Source organism: Arvicanthis niloticus, chromosome 14 (assembly GCF_011762505.2).
Source record: "Arvicanthis niloticus isolate mArvNil1 chromosome 14, mArvNil1.pat.X, whole genome shotgun sequence".
NCBI classification, from domain to species: Eukaryota; Metazoa; Chordata; class Mammalia; order Rodentia; family Muridae; genus Arvicanthis; species Arvicanthis niloticus.
The window spans coordinates 56,129,230-56,148,056 of record NC_047671.1 but is presented as its reverse complement, the minus strand read 5'-3'; the positions used below and the strand labels follow the sequence as shown (position 1 = coordinate 56,148,056).

Here is an 18,827-nt window from a genome sequence, read left to right as displayed (position 1 = left end):
ACCAGTTTGCATTTAAAGCTGGTATAAAGATGAAGCATCCCAAATTACAACCAAGTAACCAAATTTAGAAGATTAGATTTACAAAAATTTTATTTGCATGTAAGTTCCTTTCTACAAACTAAGGCACAAAAATGAAATCCTGTGGTGGTTTTCCTTGTCCCTGAACAGATATCTGGGTTACAGTTTCCAGGTAGCCATCTCAGAGAGGACACCATTACAGCCTCCCCAGCAGGTGACATCTGAGAAGTGGTGTCTGACTCAATGAAAATATACTATGATGAACTGTGGTAAATCTGGAAAACTTGTCATTCAAAATAGACACGTGAAGATTTAAATGCATGAGATCTATAAATTAGGGGGAAAACCCTCTGTTTTCTTTAGTCACTATTCCTACCTTAGCAAAAGATCTTATTAGTAAGTTGCAGGAATAGTTGACTTAAAAAATAATCACTGACAAAAATAACAGAAACTATTAAAAGCCAGTTCACATTTAAAGATGGTATAAATAAAGATGAAGCATCCCAAATTATAACTAAGCAACTCAATTTAGAGAACTAGATTTACAAAAACTTAATTTGCCTGCATATGTATTTGTATACATTTATATGTTCATATATATATATATATATGTATATATATATAATCTCAAGTTTGTTTGAAGAATCCATGAAATTATTTGACTATCATGATGGCAGAGCATGCATAGTTTAGAAAATGCAAACTGTATATGAGAGCACTTTCTCATTCAGTACAAGAAAGGGGATGTTTATTTATCACTGCATGAAAAATGGCTTAAAGACATGGCGACTTAAATCTTTATGTTTGTTACAGATTCTGTAAGTCAGAAAACAAATAATGCTCAACTGTGAGACATTTACTGTTCCAAATGGATCGGCTGAGATGTCTTATATAACGAAAGGGAGATGGTAGCTGCTGGTGAAACACGCAAGATGTCTTTGCCTACATGCATGCTCCTTGGTAAGGACAGCTATACCTTGGTGCACACAACATATGGGTTTCATATGAAGTCCGGAACTCAAATGTGAACATTTCAAGTGGAAAATGCAGCTGCATCAGAATTTTGAAATCTCAAACTCAGAAGCTCCACAGGCTCATTTCTTTTATGCACTATTGTTCAAAGCAACTCTAGCACCCAAGATTCAAGAATACAGAGAAGGGTGAGGCTGCTGTAAAATAGCATATAAGACAGGTTATATAGGGGAAGACAACACACTATAAAGGAAAATATATGGATTTCCTGGAGGAAAATATAGGTCATTAACTGAAACTTAGAACCAGTCGTAGTTGATACCATGTACCACTGGATGCAGAGACAAGCTCACATAAAGTTTACACTCACCTGACGGAACTGCTCCAAGTCGATTTTGTTACCCACTAGCACAAGGGGAATTTCATAGGTGTGACGGACCTGGAAAATAAGGTCCTTGAACTTGGCTGCCTCCTGGAATGACTGGCGGTCAGTGACAGAATAGCAGATGATGAAGCCCTCTCCCCCACGCATATACTGCTCCCGCATGGCCGTGAACTCTGCCTGAAGGAGAGAAGAGTAATTGGGTAGGTTTTAGTTGGGGAGAGTCAATATGCAATTTAATATATCATTGTGGAATGTGAATATATTAAACTTTTGAGCATATTGATATTTGATTATAGAAGGTTCAACTTAAGAGCTCCTGGGCAGATATGGTAAGTAACAAATTATATACATAAGATTTGTTTTTGTATTTTAATGACCCCACTTCAGAAAATGAACCAATTTGTGTACTGCAAACATTATAAGCCTTTGGGTTCATGTTAGATATGGCAATACATTAATATTTAAACATTTTCTTACAGCCTGTCTTTTGAAACATTTTTTTTCTAGAAACCATTGAAGACATGTATGATCAAAGGAATCTGACTTTGCTTTTCAAATAAGAGCGCATTTGTAGGAGATATCTGGAGCAAGTCTTCCAAAGGACCTGGGGAAATGAACTACTTTTCTATTCAAAACTATGAACACAGAAGCTAGCAATACAGCTGAGATGGAGTGCCTGCTTAGCATGTGGGGGCCCTGGGTTTAATCCCAACAGAGAAAGAGAGGAAGGAGAGGCAGGGAGGACATACTAAAGTTAGTCTCTCAATTACCTTTGCCTTTCTGGGAAGATTTTAGCGTGGATAATACAGACACACCCATATATTACAGTATTCTTAGGTTTGTCTCAGAGAAACTCATAAACAGAAGGACCTGGCTGCCGGAGACAGATTAATTTCTACACTCTGCTAACTCTTTCCTCTTCACTTTCTGCAGAAGACAGGCTACAATCCAGATGGTCCAAATGCCCCATCTGACTATCCCTGCTGTATCAGTCTTTCATGCTGCTTCCTATCTGTATTACAATTTCCCCAAATCGGAAAATCCTAACATTTAAACTGTAATTCATACAGTTTCTTTAAGTCAAGAATATGATATTTATTTATCCTTAGTTTGAATCTACTGCTAAAATTACAAGGAGTGGTTAGATAGATGCAACGGGTAATAGAAAATGTGGGCTTGTTTGTGAAAATGCTTTTTCCCTCTGGGTCATCTCTCTGGCCCACTAGCCATAGTCTTGCCACTTTACAAACAATGTTTCAGTGTATGTTCTTAAATTCTATCTCTCACTAAGGTTCGAGTATGCCTGAGAAGTAACCTTGCTCAACGAGAACATTCCTCTTTTTTTTTTTTTTTTGAGAAATTGTGATAACTTCACTGCCAAAGTTATTGTGTCAATAATGCTATTGTATATAAAAGTGGCTGTTTTTCCCCCATTCTGTAGGCTCCTGGTTTGTCTACTGATGGTATACTTTGCTTTTCAGTTTCATGAGGTCCCATTTACTAAATATCAGTATTAGTTCCTGTGCTATTAGAAAAAAATGGCATCGTGAAAATTTTAGGTAAATAGATGGGATTAGAAAAAAAATCACCCTGAGTTAGGCAACACAGACTCAGAAAGATAAACATGATATGCACTCACTCGTATGTGGATATTAACTATTAAATAAAGGATAATCACACTGCAACCCACGGACCCAGAGAGGCTAAGTATAAGGAGGGTTCTAGGTGCAATGTATGCATCTCTCTGGGAAGAGGAAAAAAAATAGATTTTGTGGGTGGACTGGGGGCAAGTGAGGATACAAACAGAAGGGGTCAGATCGGAAGGTGGGAGAGAGAGAGAGAGAGAGAGAGAGAGAGAGAGAGAGAGAGAGAGAGAACTGGAAGGAGACAGAAATGGGAAAATGATTTAAGAGGCAACATGGAAACCTAGTGAAGGGGAAACTCCCCGGAGCCCATGAGGGTGGCCCTAGCTAGCAAGGTCTCTTAGTACTGAAGGATATAGAACCTAAAATCACCATCTTTTACAACTAGGCAAGGCTCCCAGATGTGGTACTAGAACACAAACCTAGCCACAAACTTTGACCCACACCCTGTCCTGATGGCAAGAGGTTCTTGGGCATGGTGGCTCAGAGTTTATTGGTATGGTTAACTTGAGGACATAGATACAAGAGGGATCTCATGCCCTACACTACCTGGATGATCAGAAAGTACAAGTTGGATGGCTAAGAGACCTAGGCTAGAACCAAACACAATTGACAAAAAAAAAAAAAAAAAAAAAAAAAAAAAAAAATCAATGAAATCCTCCCTAATAATATACTCCTAAAATGATGCCTCACCCAACCATCTTGTGAGCAGTTTTGTACACTCACAGCCAAACATTAGGCAGAGGTAGGGAAACTTCATAAAAAGAGGGCTATTGAAGGACTGTAGGAGCCAGAGGGGTCAAGGACATCAGGAGAACATGGCCTACAAAAACAACTAAGCAGGGATCATAGGGGCTCACAGAGACTGGAGCAGCAATCACAGAGCCTACATGAGTTTACATTAGGCCTTTTCCATACATGCTGTAGCTTTATGGCTTGGGTTTTTTGCAGATTTTTTAACAGTGGGAGTGAGGGTATCTTTGGCTTTTTTGTGTACTTATGGAACCCTTTTCTTCCTACTGGGTTGCTTCATCCTGCCTTCATATGAGGTTTTATGCCTAGTCTTATGGCATCTTGTAATGCTATGTTTGGTTGGTATCATTTGGAGGCATGCCTTTTTCAGAAAGAAAACAAAAGTTTGGTGTTTTGCTATGCTAAATACTAGCTTCTCCCAGAGACCCAGGTGATGTTATGGGACCTTTCTTCCCCCTACCCCAAGTTATCTCTGATTGGTATATAAAGATGCTGACAGCCATTAGCTGGGCAGAAGAGAAATAGGTGGGTTTTAGGGTTCCAGAGCTTGGGGTTAGAGGTGAACTAAGTGGTGGATAAAAATGATGAGGAAAGGAGAAGGTGCCATGTGGTGAGAATCTTAAAATAATGGCTATTTAGATTATCTAATTGGAGTTCAGAGCAACTCAGATAAAACGTGACAAATTATATAATGTAATTATTGGCTAGGAAATAGACATAATAGCATAGAGGATATATATCTGCCAAGTTCTTGTGGTGATTAAGTCTTACTATAAATATAAAAGTAGTATGTGTATTTTATCTGGGAACTAAATGGTCAAAGGAAGAGTAGAAACCCCAGATTGAGAGGAAATATTTCTGCAACATTTGGGTGGAGTCCTTCCTCTAAGTGGTATCCTCTTCCCCTGCTTCTGTAGGGATGTACTATATGAGAGAAGAGTAAAGAAAAAGGAATAGAAAAAGAAAGTGTAGTCATGATTTTCAAAAAGAGGCCCTCCCTTTTCATCCTCTTCAATGCTACTTAAAACTAATATGCTTACTTTGGGATAAAAAGAACCATGTGTATTTGATCTGCTCATTATTTTGAGTCTTGTTGTTGATCTCCTGTGTTGATTATTCATTCATGCATTTGCTCTACTTACAGATTTAATTTATTGAATGAAGGAGTTTGTGGGTTTTTTTAAAATGTGTTTCTTGTTTTCACAGCTGAGAATTATTTTAATTTGTACTGGACATGTGTCTTTCTATGACATATTCTGTGTTTAAGATAAAGAAATACATTTGATTACTCCAGCAATAACTATGGCATAAAAATCTAATACATTTGTAAATGGAAAACAGGCATAGCATTAAAAAGGAAAATTCACAGGCAACAATATTTAGAGAATTAATGAAAGTCTAGAAAAGTTTAATAATAAGACTAAAAATAATATATAATCTATATTAAAGAAAAAAGAAAGATATTGTGACAGGGTGCCTATAATTCCAGTATTAGACACTGAAATCAAATAGTTACAATTTCAGACTCAGTCTGGGCTACATGAAAGAACTCTATCAAAAATTAAAACAACAACACAAAAGGATACCAGCCCTTGTACACGATTCTGCTCATGTTCAATCTTTGTCTTTATAGCCTGAAGGCATAATAAGTTAGTTACAATGCATGTCACTCAGGGCTGCAACTCACTTAGATTGTCATCTTTCAACACATAATATCTCAACCTCTCAGTTCCCTCATTTGTGAAAAAAAAAAGATTAGAATACACTTAGCCTGCCCTATACAGAAGAAGAAAGAATCAATCGAGAGAACAAACATGAAAATGCTTTGATGATTTTTTAAAATACCATATAGTTCAATCTTATTATTACCTTCATTACAGATTCAACGAAATAGACACTCTCACTGGGAGAATAAGCATGAGACCCCTGTGAGCAGGACTAAGTATGGAAAGTGGAAAGTTTTCAACCACACACTTAACAGAAAAGTCACAGGATTCAAGTCAGGAACCTTTCCCCAATGATGCAGTTACAATGAAATGCTCACAGTGATGGGGCTAGGCTTCTCTCTGTCACTTTCACGGAATCTGGGCAAATGCTTATCTTAAACATCCTCAGAGGCTGATGGAACAAGGAATATTGAGCATAAGCTCTGAAGCTATGTGGCATCTTAGTAGCATAATATAGAAATCTCTTCACAGAGGACAAGCTTGTGTTTAAAATATCGTGTCTGTTCCCATTAGCCCATGAATTAAAGATTCTGAAACATTCTGTTGTCTGCACTTTATCCGTTAACGTCAATAGCTTCCTGCTGTAAATGAAACTTGTTGGTTAATTATTCAGGAATATTACTAGTTTCAATTTGCTACCCATAAGCATCAAAGTACTTATGAAAACAGACTTTCAAAAAATGTTATTTATCCAAACATTTTTTGGCATCTTCAATGCTACTTTGTGTAAATATTACAGTTTGATTCCTTTTCTTTGACATCTTCCCTTGAACTTATAGTGTGGGAATTCTGTGAATTCTGAAACAAATAAATAATCTCTGATAAATATCACCATGGTGATTTGGATGAAATGTCCCTAATAATCACAGATATTTGAACACTTGGTCCCCAATTGGTAGTTATTTGAGAAAGATTAGGAGGTGTGACCATGTTGGCAGGAGTACAGCATTGGGACCAACACTGAGGTTTCAAAATATTTGCTCCATTTGGGGTTAATGTTCTCTAGTCCCTTTTGTGTGTGTGTGTAAAGACGGGAGTTTTCAGCTGCTATTCCAGCACCACTCTTGCTTGCCTGCTGCATGATCCTCTACCCTCAAGATGATGGACTCTTGTTTCCCTGGAGCCATAAGTTCCAAGTATATTCTTTTCCTGCAAATTGCTTTGGTCATGGTGTTTTATCACAGCAACAGAAAGGGAACTAATTCAGGCACACTTCAAGTTCTTGTTTGTTTGTTTGTTTTTGTTTTGTTTTGTTTTTTTGTTTTTTTCGAGACAGGGTTTCTCTGTATAGCCCTGGCTGTCCTGGAACTCACTCTGTAGACCAGGCTGGCCTCGAACTCAGAAATCCTCCTGCCTCTGCCTCCCAAGTGCTGGGATTAAAGGCGTGCGCCACCACCGCCCGGCACAAGTTCTTAATAGGCGGAATAAGGATTTTTTTTTTTTTTTTTTTTTTTGTGGAGGGCTTGGAAAAGGCATGGACCGTCTCCTTTCTCTGCTCACCTGACAGAAGTATGAAATATCTCTGCCTCATGTTTAAATAATAAATGAACAGACAGACAAACACACTATCAGACTAGTGATTTAGGTGGTCTCTGGTAAAACAGGCACATACTGTTGTTTATTTTTATCAGAAAGACTCTGTCGATCTCAAGATTAGCACACATATAGATACACACACCACACACATCCCACATTCACTCACCGAATACAAAAAGGAAAAGCAAAAATCGAATCACCCACATACCTGACACCATGACTAGTGACTGATTATATGAGAAATGATAACAACCAAAAAACCCTAAAATATCAAAAAGCCAGCCATATGCACATTTACAAAACGTGCAATTATATGAATGCAAAAATAACAAATGTCCAGTGAACCAAAGAGATTGAAATAAGGCAAGAACAGGGTGCTGGTGTGAGGAAAGAGGTCGAGGTGAGGAAACAAGATGTGATAGTTTTTCTGCAATTTATTATTCATAAGATGATACTGAACTTTTATACAAATCATTTTTAAAATTAATATATCATCACTTTAAATAACCCACTCTGGTTCCAATGTATCATTCTACAACAGTAAAACATCCAGGCCCTGCATACCAAGGAGCTAGGCAGTTTTTGAAGGACACCAAAGAATTTATTTGGTTGTCTTTTGTGTGTTTATAGAGGAGGGGGTGTTGTCTGTTGGATTTTTCTTGAGAGACAAAGACTCTATGTATCCCTAGCTGCCTAAAGACTTACTATGATAGACTAGGGTGGCTTTGAACTTACAAAGTTCTGTGTGACTGCCCTGCAAGTGCTGAGCTCACTGGAATGCACACCACACCCAGGTGATCATTGCTTTTGTTTTTATCTTTTTGAAAGAGGGAAGAATAGGACCAATAAATATAGACAAAACTCTAGCCAGTATCAGTTTACTATAATGTATGTGAAAGCCAGAACTTAAAACAGTGTGGAGGATAAATCTTCAGTCTCAATCTGATTCCTTCTCAAGTTCAATGTCTCAGTAAAGACAGAAATGAGCAAATGATTTTATAAATATGGGTAACATGGAGTAAAATTGTACCTAAAATGAAAAATACAACTGAGAGTGTTATCTTTTTTCTCCCATCATTATAAGTTACTCTGTATTTTTAGAAATGCAATGTGTCATAGATGGTATACACACACTGATTAGCTTATTCATCAAATATTTATTGAGCACTTACACATGTCAGGCATCTAAGATTCAATGTGGTTTAAAAGAATACATATAATGAAAGAAACTATTCATAGCTAAACAGAGAAAAGAATCTATAGAAATACAATATTAAAATCAGGATACGGCAAGAAAACTAAATTTTACAGTTTGAATACCCAGAAAACCAAAGTCAAGTCTAATATGACCACTTGTAGTTTCTTAAGACATATGACTGAGAATATTGTCTTTCCTGGAGTTGATCAAAGGACAGTTCCTTCAGTGCCAACACATCAGGATCTGTAGTAGTGGGTTTCCAAAGACATAGTCTGGTTCCAACCCTAGCTATGCCAAGCGATGTCCCTAACCTCAAAACACTACAGACAGCTTATCTAAAATTAAAGGAGAAAAATAAATCAGTGTGTGAAGATGGGGACAGGTGGTTGTAATCTTCTTGGCTTTTGTGCTTAAAACACTGGGAAGGCTATCAATCATAATGTTGACATTGAACACTGGGAATTTAAGAACTATAGAATTAGGCTATTATGAAGATAGGTCCTGAAAATATCTGTCTCAGATACACTTTGAAAGAAACCAAGTTTGCAATGCAGAAATTGCTATATAAGTTATAATCCTAGTGAAAAATGAAAATGTAAGGTCTTTGTTCAACATTTATGGATAGTTAATAAGAATTCAAAAGAATTCAAGATAACAAAAGTCAGAAGAAAAGGCCAGGCATAGGATCCTTTTGAGAAGTAGGATGCAAATAATAGTACAAACTATAATCACATGACAATAGCCACATTATCATAGATCGGGCATGAAGTAACAGCTGTGCACTCATGAGTACTTCTGAGACCATGCCTGGCATGTTGATTCCCAGAGAAAGGAGCAGAGTGTTTCTACTGAGAGGTAAAAATCACTAATGAAGGTTCCTGGCCCTGGAGAGGGTCCAAACCTGTACAGTGACAAGTGTTTGAAGAATGCTGAGATGTTGAGTTGGGGAGACTGAGAGCAGAGAATGGGTGTGGTCCACATACTTCAAACAGAAAGGATTTGATGTGGTAGAAAGGGCACATTTTGGGCTCCTGTTTACTCAGTTGGTGGCATGTTCTTTATCTGTTAAGTAAGATCACTGAAAACCCAGTAAAACCAGTTTCCACTTAAATGCAATAGAAAATTCATATTTCAGGGGCTGGGGAAATGTCTGTATGGGTACAGATGATTTCTTATAATCCCGATAATATGAGTTTCATCCCCAAAACCCACATGGTGGGAAGAAAGGATCAACTCCCATAAGCCCTGAGACCCCCACAATGCAATGTGGAATGTAGACTCACAGTTAATTAATTAAAATAGTGATACATTGTTTTAATAAAATATATATTTTAGGCACTGGATTAGGCTTTTGGTCATCTAAAAATGGCCTATATTCTGATCTCCATGCTATATATGAAAATAATCAGGTACAGAAATACTGAGCATGGCCAAAATCCTGGAACGTTCAAGCAGATTAGTGGCATTACCATGCTACCCTCTTGTAAAAGGAAGAGTGGCATTAGATCATTAAACATGCCACTATGTTTTGCAACTCTTTAGCTGAAAAACAGAACAGTCATGGCAGACATGTGTTACTTGGAAAGAATAGGCAGACCATTATTTGCTACCCTGACTTGTGTTTTTTTAGTTAGAGTTCACACTAGTTGTCTAAGGGACACAGATCACTGGAAATCATTACGAGAAGGATTAAAACCTGAACAGAAGCAGCCTATTTTCCCCTCGACAGATGCACAGATGAGGGAAACGCGGTATATGTCCACAATGCTATTTTATTTGCCACGAATCACAGAAGTTTTCTATTTTACAGGGAAGTAGGTGGAACCAGAAATCATTCTGTTAAGTGAAATAAGTCAAATTTAGGCAAATGTCATGTGTTTTTCTTAATATGAATACAGAATCAATGTTTAATTTTAGAAGACATCAAATCAGAAAGAGAGGGTATTTTGAAAGAGGGAAGAGTCCAGTGGGAAATGGAGGGGTAATGAGGAAGGGTAACATAGGTTGTAAATGTGAGCGAGGCAGTTGATGCATATGTGAGAAGAAGGACTGGTAAACATTTTGTATAATGAATCATGCAAGAAAATAAAACACTGAATAGAACATGGAGGGATAGCCCACCAAGAGCCACAAGTTGTTTGAACTGTATGTGGAAAAATAGTTAAGATATAAAGTCACCTATCCAGAGTCAGTTCTGGTGGACTAGGACTATTTTGAGAGAGGGGATTTATCCAGTAGAGTATATTTTATCTGTTTGAAAATAGATTTGTTGGAAATAGTGTTGACAACGTTTGTCTGGTTTTGCTTCTTGTACATGAATAGGGCTAAGTCTAGTTCAACTTTTAGGCAAATATATATCATTGAAATCGTAACATTAATTAGAACCAGACAGAGAAGAGTCAGAGAGCAATGGGGATAGCAATGGGAACATGAACTTGATTACCATGGAGTATAATGATACATATATAAAACACCATAGACACCCAGCACTTTCTGTATCAACAAAAATCTTAATCAAAAAGAATATTTTTAAAACCAATTTAGTGATTCTAATTGTCATTATGTACCTAAGGTTATTTGTCTTCTACTTATGAATGAATTACGTTTTCTTTGTTATAGAATTCTGGGTAGTTTTCCTCTTCTCTTTGATTTGTACTTCTCATCAAAGATTTAAAAGTTCATGGTTGCCTTGGGGTGGCACAAATCCACTGAAATTTATTTCTAAGAGCCATTAGCTGCCTGTTTATCTTGGGTCTGACAGGAACTGTTTTGTTGTTGTTTGGTTGGTTGGTTTTTTTGTGGAATTGTGTGTGTGTGTGTGTGTGTTTTCTAATTAAAAACTATTGAAACCCACCTTGGAAGGAGCCAGCATCACTGTTTAGAAAAGGATCCCTCTCAGGATATTCCAGTCAGTGTGGTGTTAAGGACATTATCCAGTGAATGTGAAGCACAGAGAGAATGCCACAGGACAAAGTCTGAATACTAATTAATTTAGAGTATACAACAAATAAAGACAATAAAATTGTATGAGCTCACACAAACACAAAACTTCCAATTGTACATTCATTAGGTTACATTTTTGAAAGCTCATTGTGGAAGAATAGGTAGTTTCTCCACAGGAAAAATAATAATCTTATTTTTGTCACATTTATAAACATCCTGAGATTTTAGAGTTGGATTATGAAGCCAGCACTTCTTCCCTCATATGAGAAAAGCCAGGCTCAGAGCAGGGGAATGGCTTCTGTCTGGTAAGCAGTACAGTCAGAAACAGTCTACATATTTCCTGAGCATCTTCAGGTATGGCACACACTTTGCTCTACCTCTGTTATGACTATTGATGAAGGTCAGCCACTGCAGCCACAGGGTCTCCCTTTTCCAACCAACTCATCCTACATCTGTGTATGGAATTAATCTCCTTTAACTACTGCAGTATTATGAAGTGATTCTGGTTCCAAAGGACCAATAGTTATCCATTTGCATTCATATCGATCTATTCTCATCTGCCTGTGTTTAAGACCACACACAATCGGATACCATGTTACATATCTACTTCTAACACTAATTAATCCTAAGCAATCACACTCTAATGGGATCAGTTCCCAAGGCTCCATCATTTCCACTGGCTCTGGTCCTTACTGTGAATTCTAATGGTATCTGCCTGGTTTGAGCTTTTTCCAGCTAATCAAGAATGTAGTCACTATGGGTTGTAGTCTTTCTACTCCACAAGCAAGAAAGTCAAAGTCCAGAAAAATAGTAATGGCATTACTTTCTTATCATTTATTAAAACACAGTCTAGTCAGATAAATTTAGTTCCTTAACCCACGGGTGCAACATTACAGACTGGCCAATAATAAATTCAAATTCAAACACTTGATGAATCTGAGGTGCAGCAACTGCCATGTTTCACTGTGAGAATTCTGGGTGCGTATCATGTGTACTTAGCAGTGTGGAAGCTTCACATCACACATTAAAAGACACTGCCTGAAGCACCTCAGCTCAGACTGAGAAGTGTGTACTATGAGCTGCAGTGTTTTTACTGAATGGACAAACTACTCTCTGCTGTGGAATCATAACAGCCAATACTGGGACTCTGGGGCATCTGGTTGGTTGATATTGTTGTTTCAATTTTTATTTTAAAACTTTCTGCCTGAGTTGTTGACCTTTGAGTTCATAAAAGTAGTGAATGAATTTTGGCTTGATTAGGACAGAATTACCAACACTTAGTTCTGCCATCTTGTATCATGTGAAGTGCCAGTCTCAGCATTGAATTATAAAATCAGAATGTTGATCAGTTCTTATAAACAGCTAAGGTATGAACAGTATCAAATGTTCAGCCAATATTTAATGCTTCATGTAAAATAAATAAACACATCCACTTATTAGTATGAATTTCAGATTTTGTCTTTAATAAGTGGTAAAATTATATGTATACCAAAAAAAAAAAAAAAAGACTACTGGAGATAAACTTTGCATTGATTGTCATTTTATTTATTTTTATTTACATAGATTGGTTATATAGTTCCATATTCAAGGTTTTATAAATCTTTCTTAGACAAAAAGCAGTTATAAGTTGTACTAAGTTGGTTTCTATTGTTATGATAAACTCTATGACCAAAAGCAACATGGGGGGGAAAGAGCTTATTTGGATTTTAAGTTATAGTCCACTGTGAAGGGAAGTTAGAGCAGGAGCTCAAGCAAGAATCTCAAGGCAGGAACTGAAAGAGAGAATTCTGCTTGGAGACTTGCTCTATTGGCTTGCTCTGCTACCTTTCAGTTTTGTTCTGCTTTTTAATTAAACTTTTTTTCATACAGCATATTCTAATGTTGCTTTTCTCCTCCCCTAACTCCTCCCTGATCCCACTTATTAAACTTCATGCCCCTTCTTTCTTTCTATAAAAGAAACAAAAGCAAACAAAAAAATACATACAAAAAACTCCCATAAAACAGAAACTAATATATACAAGCAAGAGACCAATAAGACAAAATATGCCTACATAAAGCAAAATGAGACAAAATGTCTACAAAAACACTCCTGAGCTAGTTTTGTGTTTACCAAACACTCCAGGGTGTACAGGAGGCTTCTTGCCTCACTACTCCCAGTGAGACTCCACTAAAAATAAAATATTATTTTTTGCTATTTTTGTTATACAACCCAGGAGCACCTGCTCAAGAATGGTACCGCCCACAGTAGGCTATGCCTCCCTGCATCAATTGGCAATCGAGAATGTAAGACTCAGAAACTTGTAATTATAACTTCTAATCATGTTATATAATAAGTCTGACTTATGTCATAAAGCACATGTCTTTAACACCTTAGTGCACAGTGCGTGTGGTGTATCTGCATTTCACAGTGTACTTGAACATACTAAAAGTTGAATCCTACTGCCTTGGATGAGAAAAGACCAACGCAGTCACATAACTTGACTCATTTGTTCTACAGAGAAATTCGTATATTTTAAACCAGAAATAATATGCTAGCTTCTAACTTTAAATGAGTTTCTGAAAACTTCTAAGTTGTATCTTATGATAATTATGTTTACAATTTAGAGGGGAAAATGTTGTCAAAATCTGTCCACTCAAATGCCACCCTTACACAGCAAAGTGAGCATAAGTTTTATGCTCAGCCAACATCTGCCCACTTTTAACAGCGAATTTGTAAGCTGTGTGCTTTATATTAAAAATAAGCATGCGAAAAGAAAGTGTTTACCCCAATGACTTCAATATCCTGTAGGAACTGTGCTGTGCAAACAATTTGGCTACATTGATGTAAGCACTTCTTCCCTCTGACAAATCCAAGTGAGCTGTTTTATGTCTAAAATCTTAGAATAATTTTCATCTATTTAAATTTATTAATTTTTATACTTCATATAAAGAAATCAGTTTGCCAGGAAAATATTGTGATAGTGAGCAATGATATGAAAAATTTGAGCTTTTAACCAGTAAGTACCAGCAGTATCATTGAATTAATTGTGAGGTGGGAAAGATGGCTATTCTTGTGAATTGCTAGTAAGTGGCAACAGACAATGCAAGAAATATAACAATTATATATTAATACCATGTTAATATATATAATATAAAATATTTAGTATCATAATATGCATATCGAATAATCTGTAAGCACAGATTCTGGTCATACAGCACATGGGTTTTATATTTTAAGAAGTATTTTCAAGTCCAGTGCTTATGAGAACATCATGCAGTACCTTCTATGTCTGTTTTTAGAACTATTTTTTATATGGAAGTTAATGGTTCAAGAAATTAGAAAAATTCTCTTTCCTTTGTCTCTCACAATCACAGAATAATTATTACTTGGTATATTTTGAAAAATCAAATAATGAAAACAGTATCTCAAAAGTTCATAAACATTAAAGTTGGAAGCAGAGAGGAAAGGTATCCAAACGTATCTTGGTGATATCTTAGAACCTCCAAACACTGTTATTAAAAAAAATAGAGGGAAAGACCAGGAGCAACTGCTGAAGTGCTGCCAGTAAGCTAGCATAGATGCAGGGCCTCCTGGAGAGAAAGCATAGCAGGCACCAAAGGGACTCAGCACTGCTTCACATACCCTGCCACCACATCCTCCTGCATCCTATAGAAGATGTCCAGATGACTGTTCATAATACAATGAAAATGTTGATAAACAATTGTTCTACTCACCTTTTATTTTCTACTATTTTTATTGTAGTACGGCTTTGTGTTGCTTCAAACAATTCTAATCCCATTTAGCTGAATTCAGGGATAGGACAGTCATGATTATGGAGAACCAGCTCATTTTTTCTCCTTCTCCTTCTCCTTCTCTTTCTCCTTCTCCTTCTCCTTCTCCTTCTCCTTCTCCTCCTCCTCCTCCTCCTCCTCCTCCTCCTCCTCCTCCTGCTCCCCTTCCTCCTCCTTCTCCTTCCCCTTCTCCTTCTCCTCCAGCTGCTGCTGCTCCTCCTCCTCCTTCTCCTCCTCCTTCTCTTCTTCCTTTCTCCTCCTCCTCTTTCTTCTTTTTTCTCCTGCTCCTCGTCCTTCTCCTCTTCTTCTTCCTCTCCTTCCTTATTTTTTTAATATTTTGAAAGTTAAAATAAAATTACACCATTTCTCCCCCTTGTTTCACCCTCCAGTCGTTCTCATGTGTTTCCCTACTTCTTACTCTCTCTCAAAATCATCATCTTCTTTTTAACTCTTATTCTTGCGCGCGCGCACACACACACACACACACACACACACACACACCTGAACACATAAATGCAAGCCTGTCAGTCCGGTTAATGCTACTTGTATGTCTATGATTTCAGGGCTGACCTCTTAATGTTGGTTAGCAGGTAGGGAACTCATTCCTGGAGAAAGCGATTTCTCCTGCCCAGCTCTCAGTACTCCTTAATCATCTACACCATCTCAGTTTTATTCCAGCCTAAGAATCTTATCAAAAACTAAGAAATTCATTTTAGTTTTGCATGATGAATTATCTGGCCACAGACTTTGTTTACAAATGCCCGTGAAAAAAGGTGTGCTCATGTGCAAATTACTCTCCTGTTAACTATTCTAGAACTAATGTGTTTGTTACTTGAAACTCTGAGATAAAGCAGAGAATAGATTAAGAAGCCAGTTAGAAAGAAACAAAGCAGAAGGTGCAGGCTAGAGAGCATCGACCTCTGCAGGGCTAGGATAGTTGCCACCTAACCTCAAGCTTCCCGGACTTCAGTATCTCAAAGCTGAATCTATTTTGCTCAGCTCTAGACCAACTGTAAACGACTGTAAATAAGACATGGATTCAGAGAGCTACCACAGATTTTCAAGGAATGTAGATTAAAATGTATTGACGAAAATAATATTTTTAATTAGAAGACTTTTTAACTGTTACTGAAAATAGATTCTTCTCTCATACATTCTTCCTGAACACGGGGAAGTGTAAAATTGGTAACTCTTAGGCATGGGCTTATGAGATCTCAAGCTTGACCATTGGGGGTTGTGTGACTTACAGCTAATATTCCTTCAAATCAACTCTCTCAAAAACAACCAAACAAATGAACTACAAAAGGAAATGACTGGATCTTAAACTGTGCAAACCAGGTAAAGCCATGCAGACTCTCTTCTAGATGGCCGAAATGTGCTCACTGTACTCTCCTTATAATGTTAAATTATCTGACCCATAAGTGTTCTTGCCTACAAATTTTGACCATGCAGTACATAAAGAACCATAATTTCAGAAAGTATACTCAGGAATGTGTCCACCGTTCACCTCTTCTGTCTGTCTGTCTGTCTGTCTCTCTCTCTCTCTCTCTCTCTCTCTCTCTCTCTCTCTCTGCATGTATGTGTGTATGTATGTATGTATGTATGTATGTATGTATGTATGTTTCCTTTCAGGGAAAGTTATCTTGCAGGACTAAAGAGATGGGTCAGTGGTTAAGAGTACTGGCTATTCTTCCAAAGGACTCTGGTTCAATTCCCAGCACCCATGTGGCAGCTCATAAGTGTCTATAACTCCCGTTCCAGAGAATATGACACCCTTACACAGATTCTCACACACAGATACAAAGAGGCAGAACACCAGGAAAAAAACACCAATCCACCCACAAAACTTTCAACACTCACAAAACTTTCCTTTTTTTATTGGTTATTTTATTTATTTACATTTCAAATGTTATCCTCCTTCCCAGTTTCCCCTCTACAAACCCCTATTCCCTCCTCCCCTTCCTCTATGAGAGTGCTCAACCCAAAATTTGCCCTGTTTATAAGACATGCAGGGATTGGGGATGGAACAGAGACTGAGGGAATGGCCAACCAATGACCAGCACAATTTGAGACTCATTCCCTAGACAAGCACCAGTCCATGAAGTTATTAATGATACTCTGATATGCTTGCAGACAGTAGCCTAGCATAAATGTCCCATGAGTGGCTCTACCCAGGAGCTGACTGAAACAGATGCAAAAGCCCATAGACAAACATTGGATGGATTTCAGGACTCTTATGGAAGAGTTAGGGAACTGACTGAAGCCCCTGAAGGGGATAGGAACTCCACAGGAAGACCAACAGAATCAACTAACCTGAACCCTTGGGGGCTTTCAGAGAGCCAACCAAAGAGCATACACAGGCTGGTCAGAGACCCCAAGCACATGTGTAGCAGATGTGCAGGTCAGTATTCATGTGAATCTCCCAACAACTGGAGCTGGAGCTACCCCTAAAGCTGTTGCCTGCCTGTGGAATCCATTCCCCAACTGGGCTGCCTTGTCTGGCCTCAGTGGAAGAAGATACTAACTACTGCAGAGACTTGAAGCTCCAAGGGGGAGGGAAACTCAGGGGGCCCCCACCCTCTCAGATAAGAAAGAAAAGAGGGAAGAACTCTGTAAGGGGGGATTGAGAGAGGGCAGCAATCGAGATGTTAAAATGAATGAATGAATTAATTAATTAATGGGAAAAAGAAAGCAGACCGCTAATGTGCATAAAATAAAAAATAAATAAATCATTATTTAAATTATTAAAAAATATTATTATTTTTAATAAATTATTAAATTATTAAAAATAATAAAAATTATTTTTTAAAAAAAAGCTTCTTGCTAAGAAAAAAAGTACATTGTATCATCTGTTTGGGGAGACTGTGCTTTGGAAGTAATTACTTCCTACACATAATAAACTCCTCTCTCTTCTATTTTCATGATATTGACTAGATTGGTACCCTAAAAGGTGAATGCACTGTGCCACAAAAAAATGTAAAATAGGTTATTCTCACTTAACTTTCAGAATTTAGTGGAGATGTATTTGAATATGACATTTTTTATCATCCATTTTTAAACGGAAAGAGTTGCAAATAAGCCAGATATAATGTAATTCAGCAGGAATTTTTTTACTTTACATTTCTTTACTTACATTTCTTTACTTATATTTATTTGAAATTAAAAACCATAAATAAAATATTTCTCCCTTCTCTTTCCTCACTCCAACCAATCTCCTTCTTGCTCTCTTTCAACTTCATGGCTTCTTTTTCCATTGTTAGTGTGTGTGTGTGTGTGTGTGTGTGTGTGTGTGTGTGTGTTTCTAAATATAACTTGTTTGGTCTATAAAATGATACTTGTCTATATGTTTTCATGACTGATCACTTGATATTGCTGTTTTATTTAACCTGGCATGTGATGTTTCAAAACTTTAATGACTCTTTTTTTAAAATTTTTTCCTAAAATCTTCTCCTTTCAAACTGCTGAAGGAAGATGAAAGACAAAAAAAGTTTAAGCTTTTAATCATTGTTTAAGACATGATTTTGCTTCTCAAATACCAAACTTCCTACTTCAACATTAGAAATGTTTACTATTAGTTAAAAAGTGATTTGGTATATAAAATATTCTATTACTATTTTAGGAGGAAATTCAAACCAGACCTATTGACATATTTTGATAAAAATGTAGTCATAATAGACGTGATAGACTACTTATTTGATTGAAAGAGGTTAAATACTACAGTTTAAGAGAAACTTTAATATATAATTACTCAGTGGATAAGGAAACGACTTCTAAGTATTAAAACTTTGTTTATCTAATACCGAGTAGTCAGCCCAGTAAACACACATACAAGAACCATTATACAAATTGACAGATTGTATCTATGTATGTAGAAATAGATA

At 37.1% G+C, this 18,827-nt stretch overlaps 1 protein-coding gene across 1 annotated transcript in view; it reads right to left on the bottom strand.

Annotated features, from left to right (window-relative positions):
- Rit2 (Ras like without CAAX 2) overlaps positions 1-18,827 on the bottom strand; it is a 292,855-nt gene that overhangs the window by 149,248 nt on the left and 124,780 nt on the right. The window contains exon 4 of the mRNA XM_034518692.1: positions 1,361-1,552. Within this exon, the coding sequence (XP_034374583.1) occupies positions 1,361-1,552 (192 nt within the window). The remainder of the gene's footprint in view (positions 1-1,360; positions 1,553-18,827) is intronic.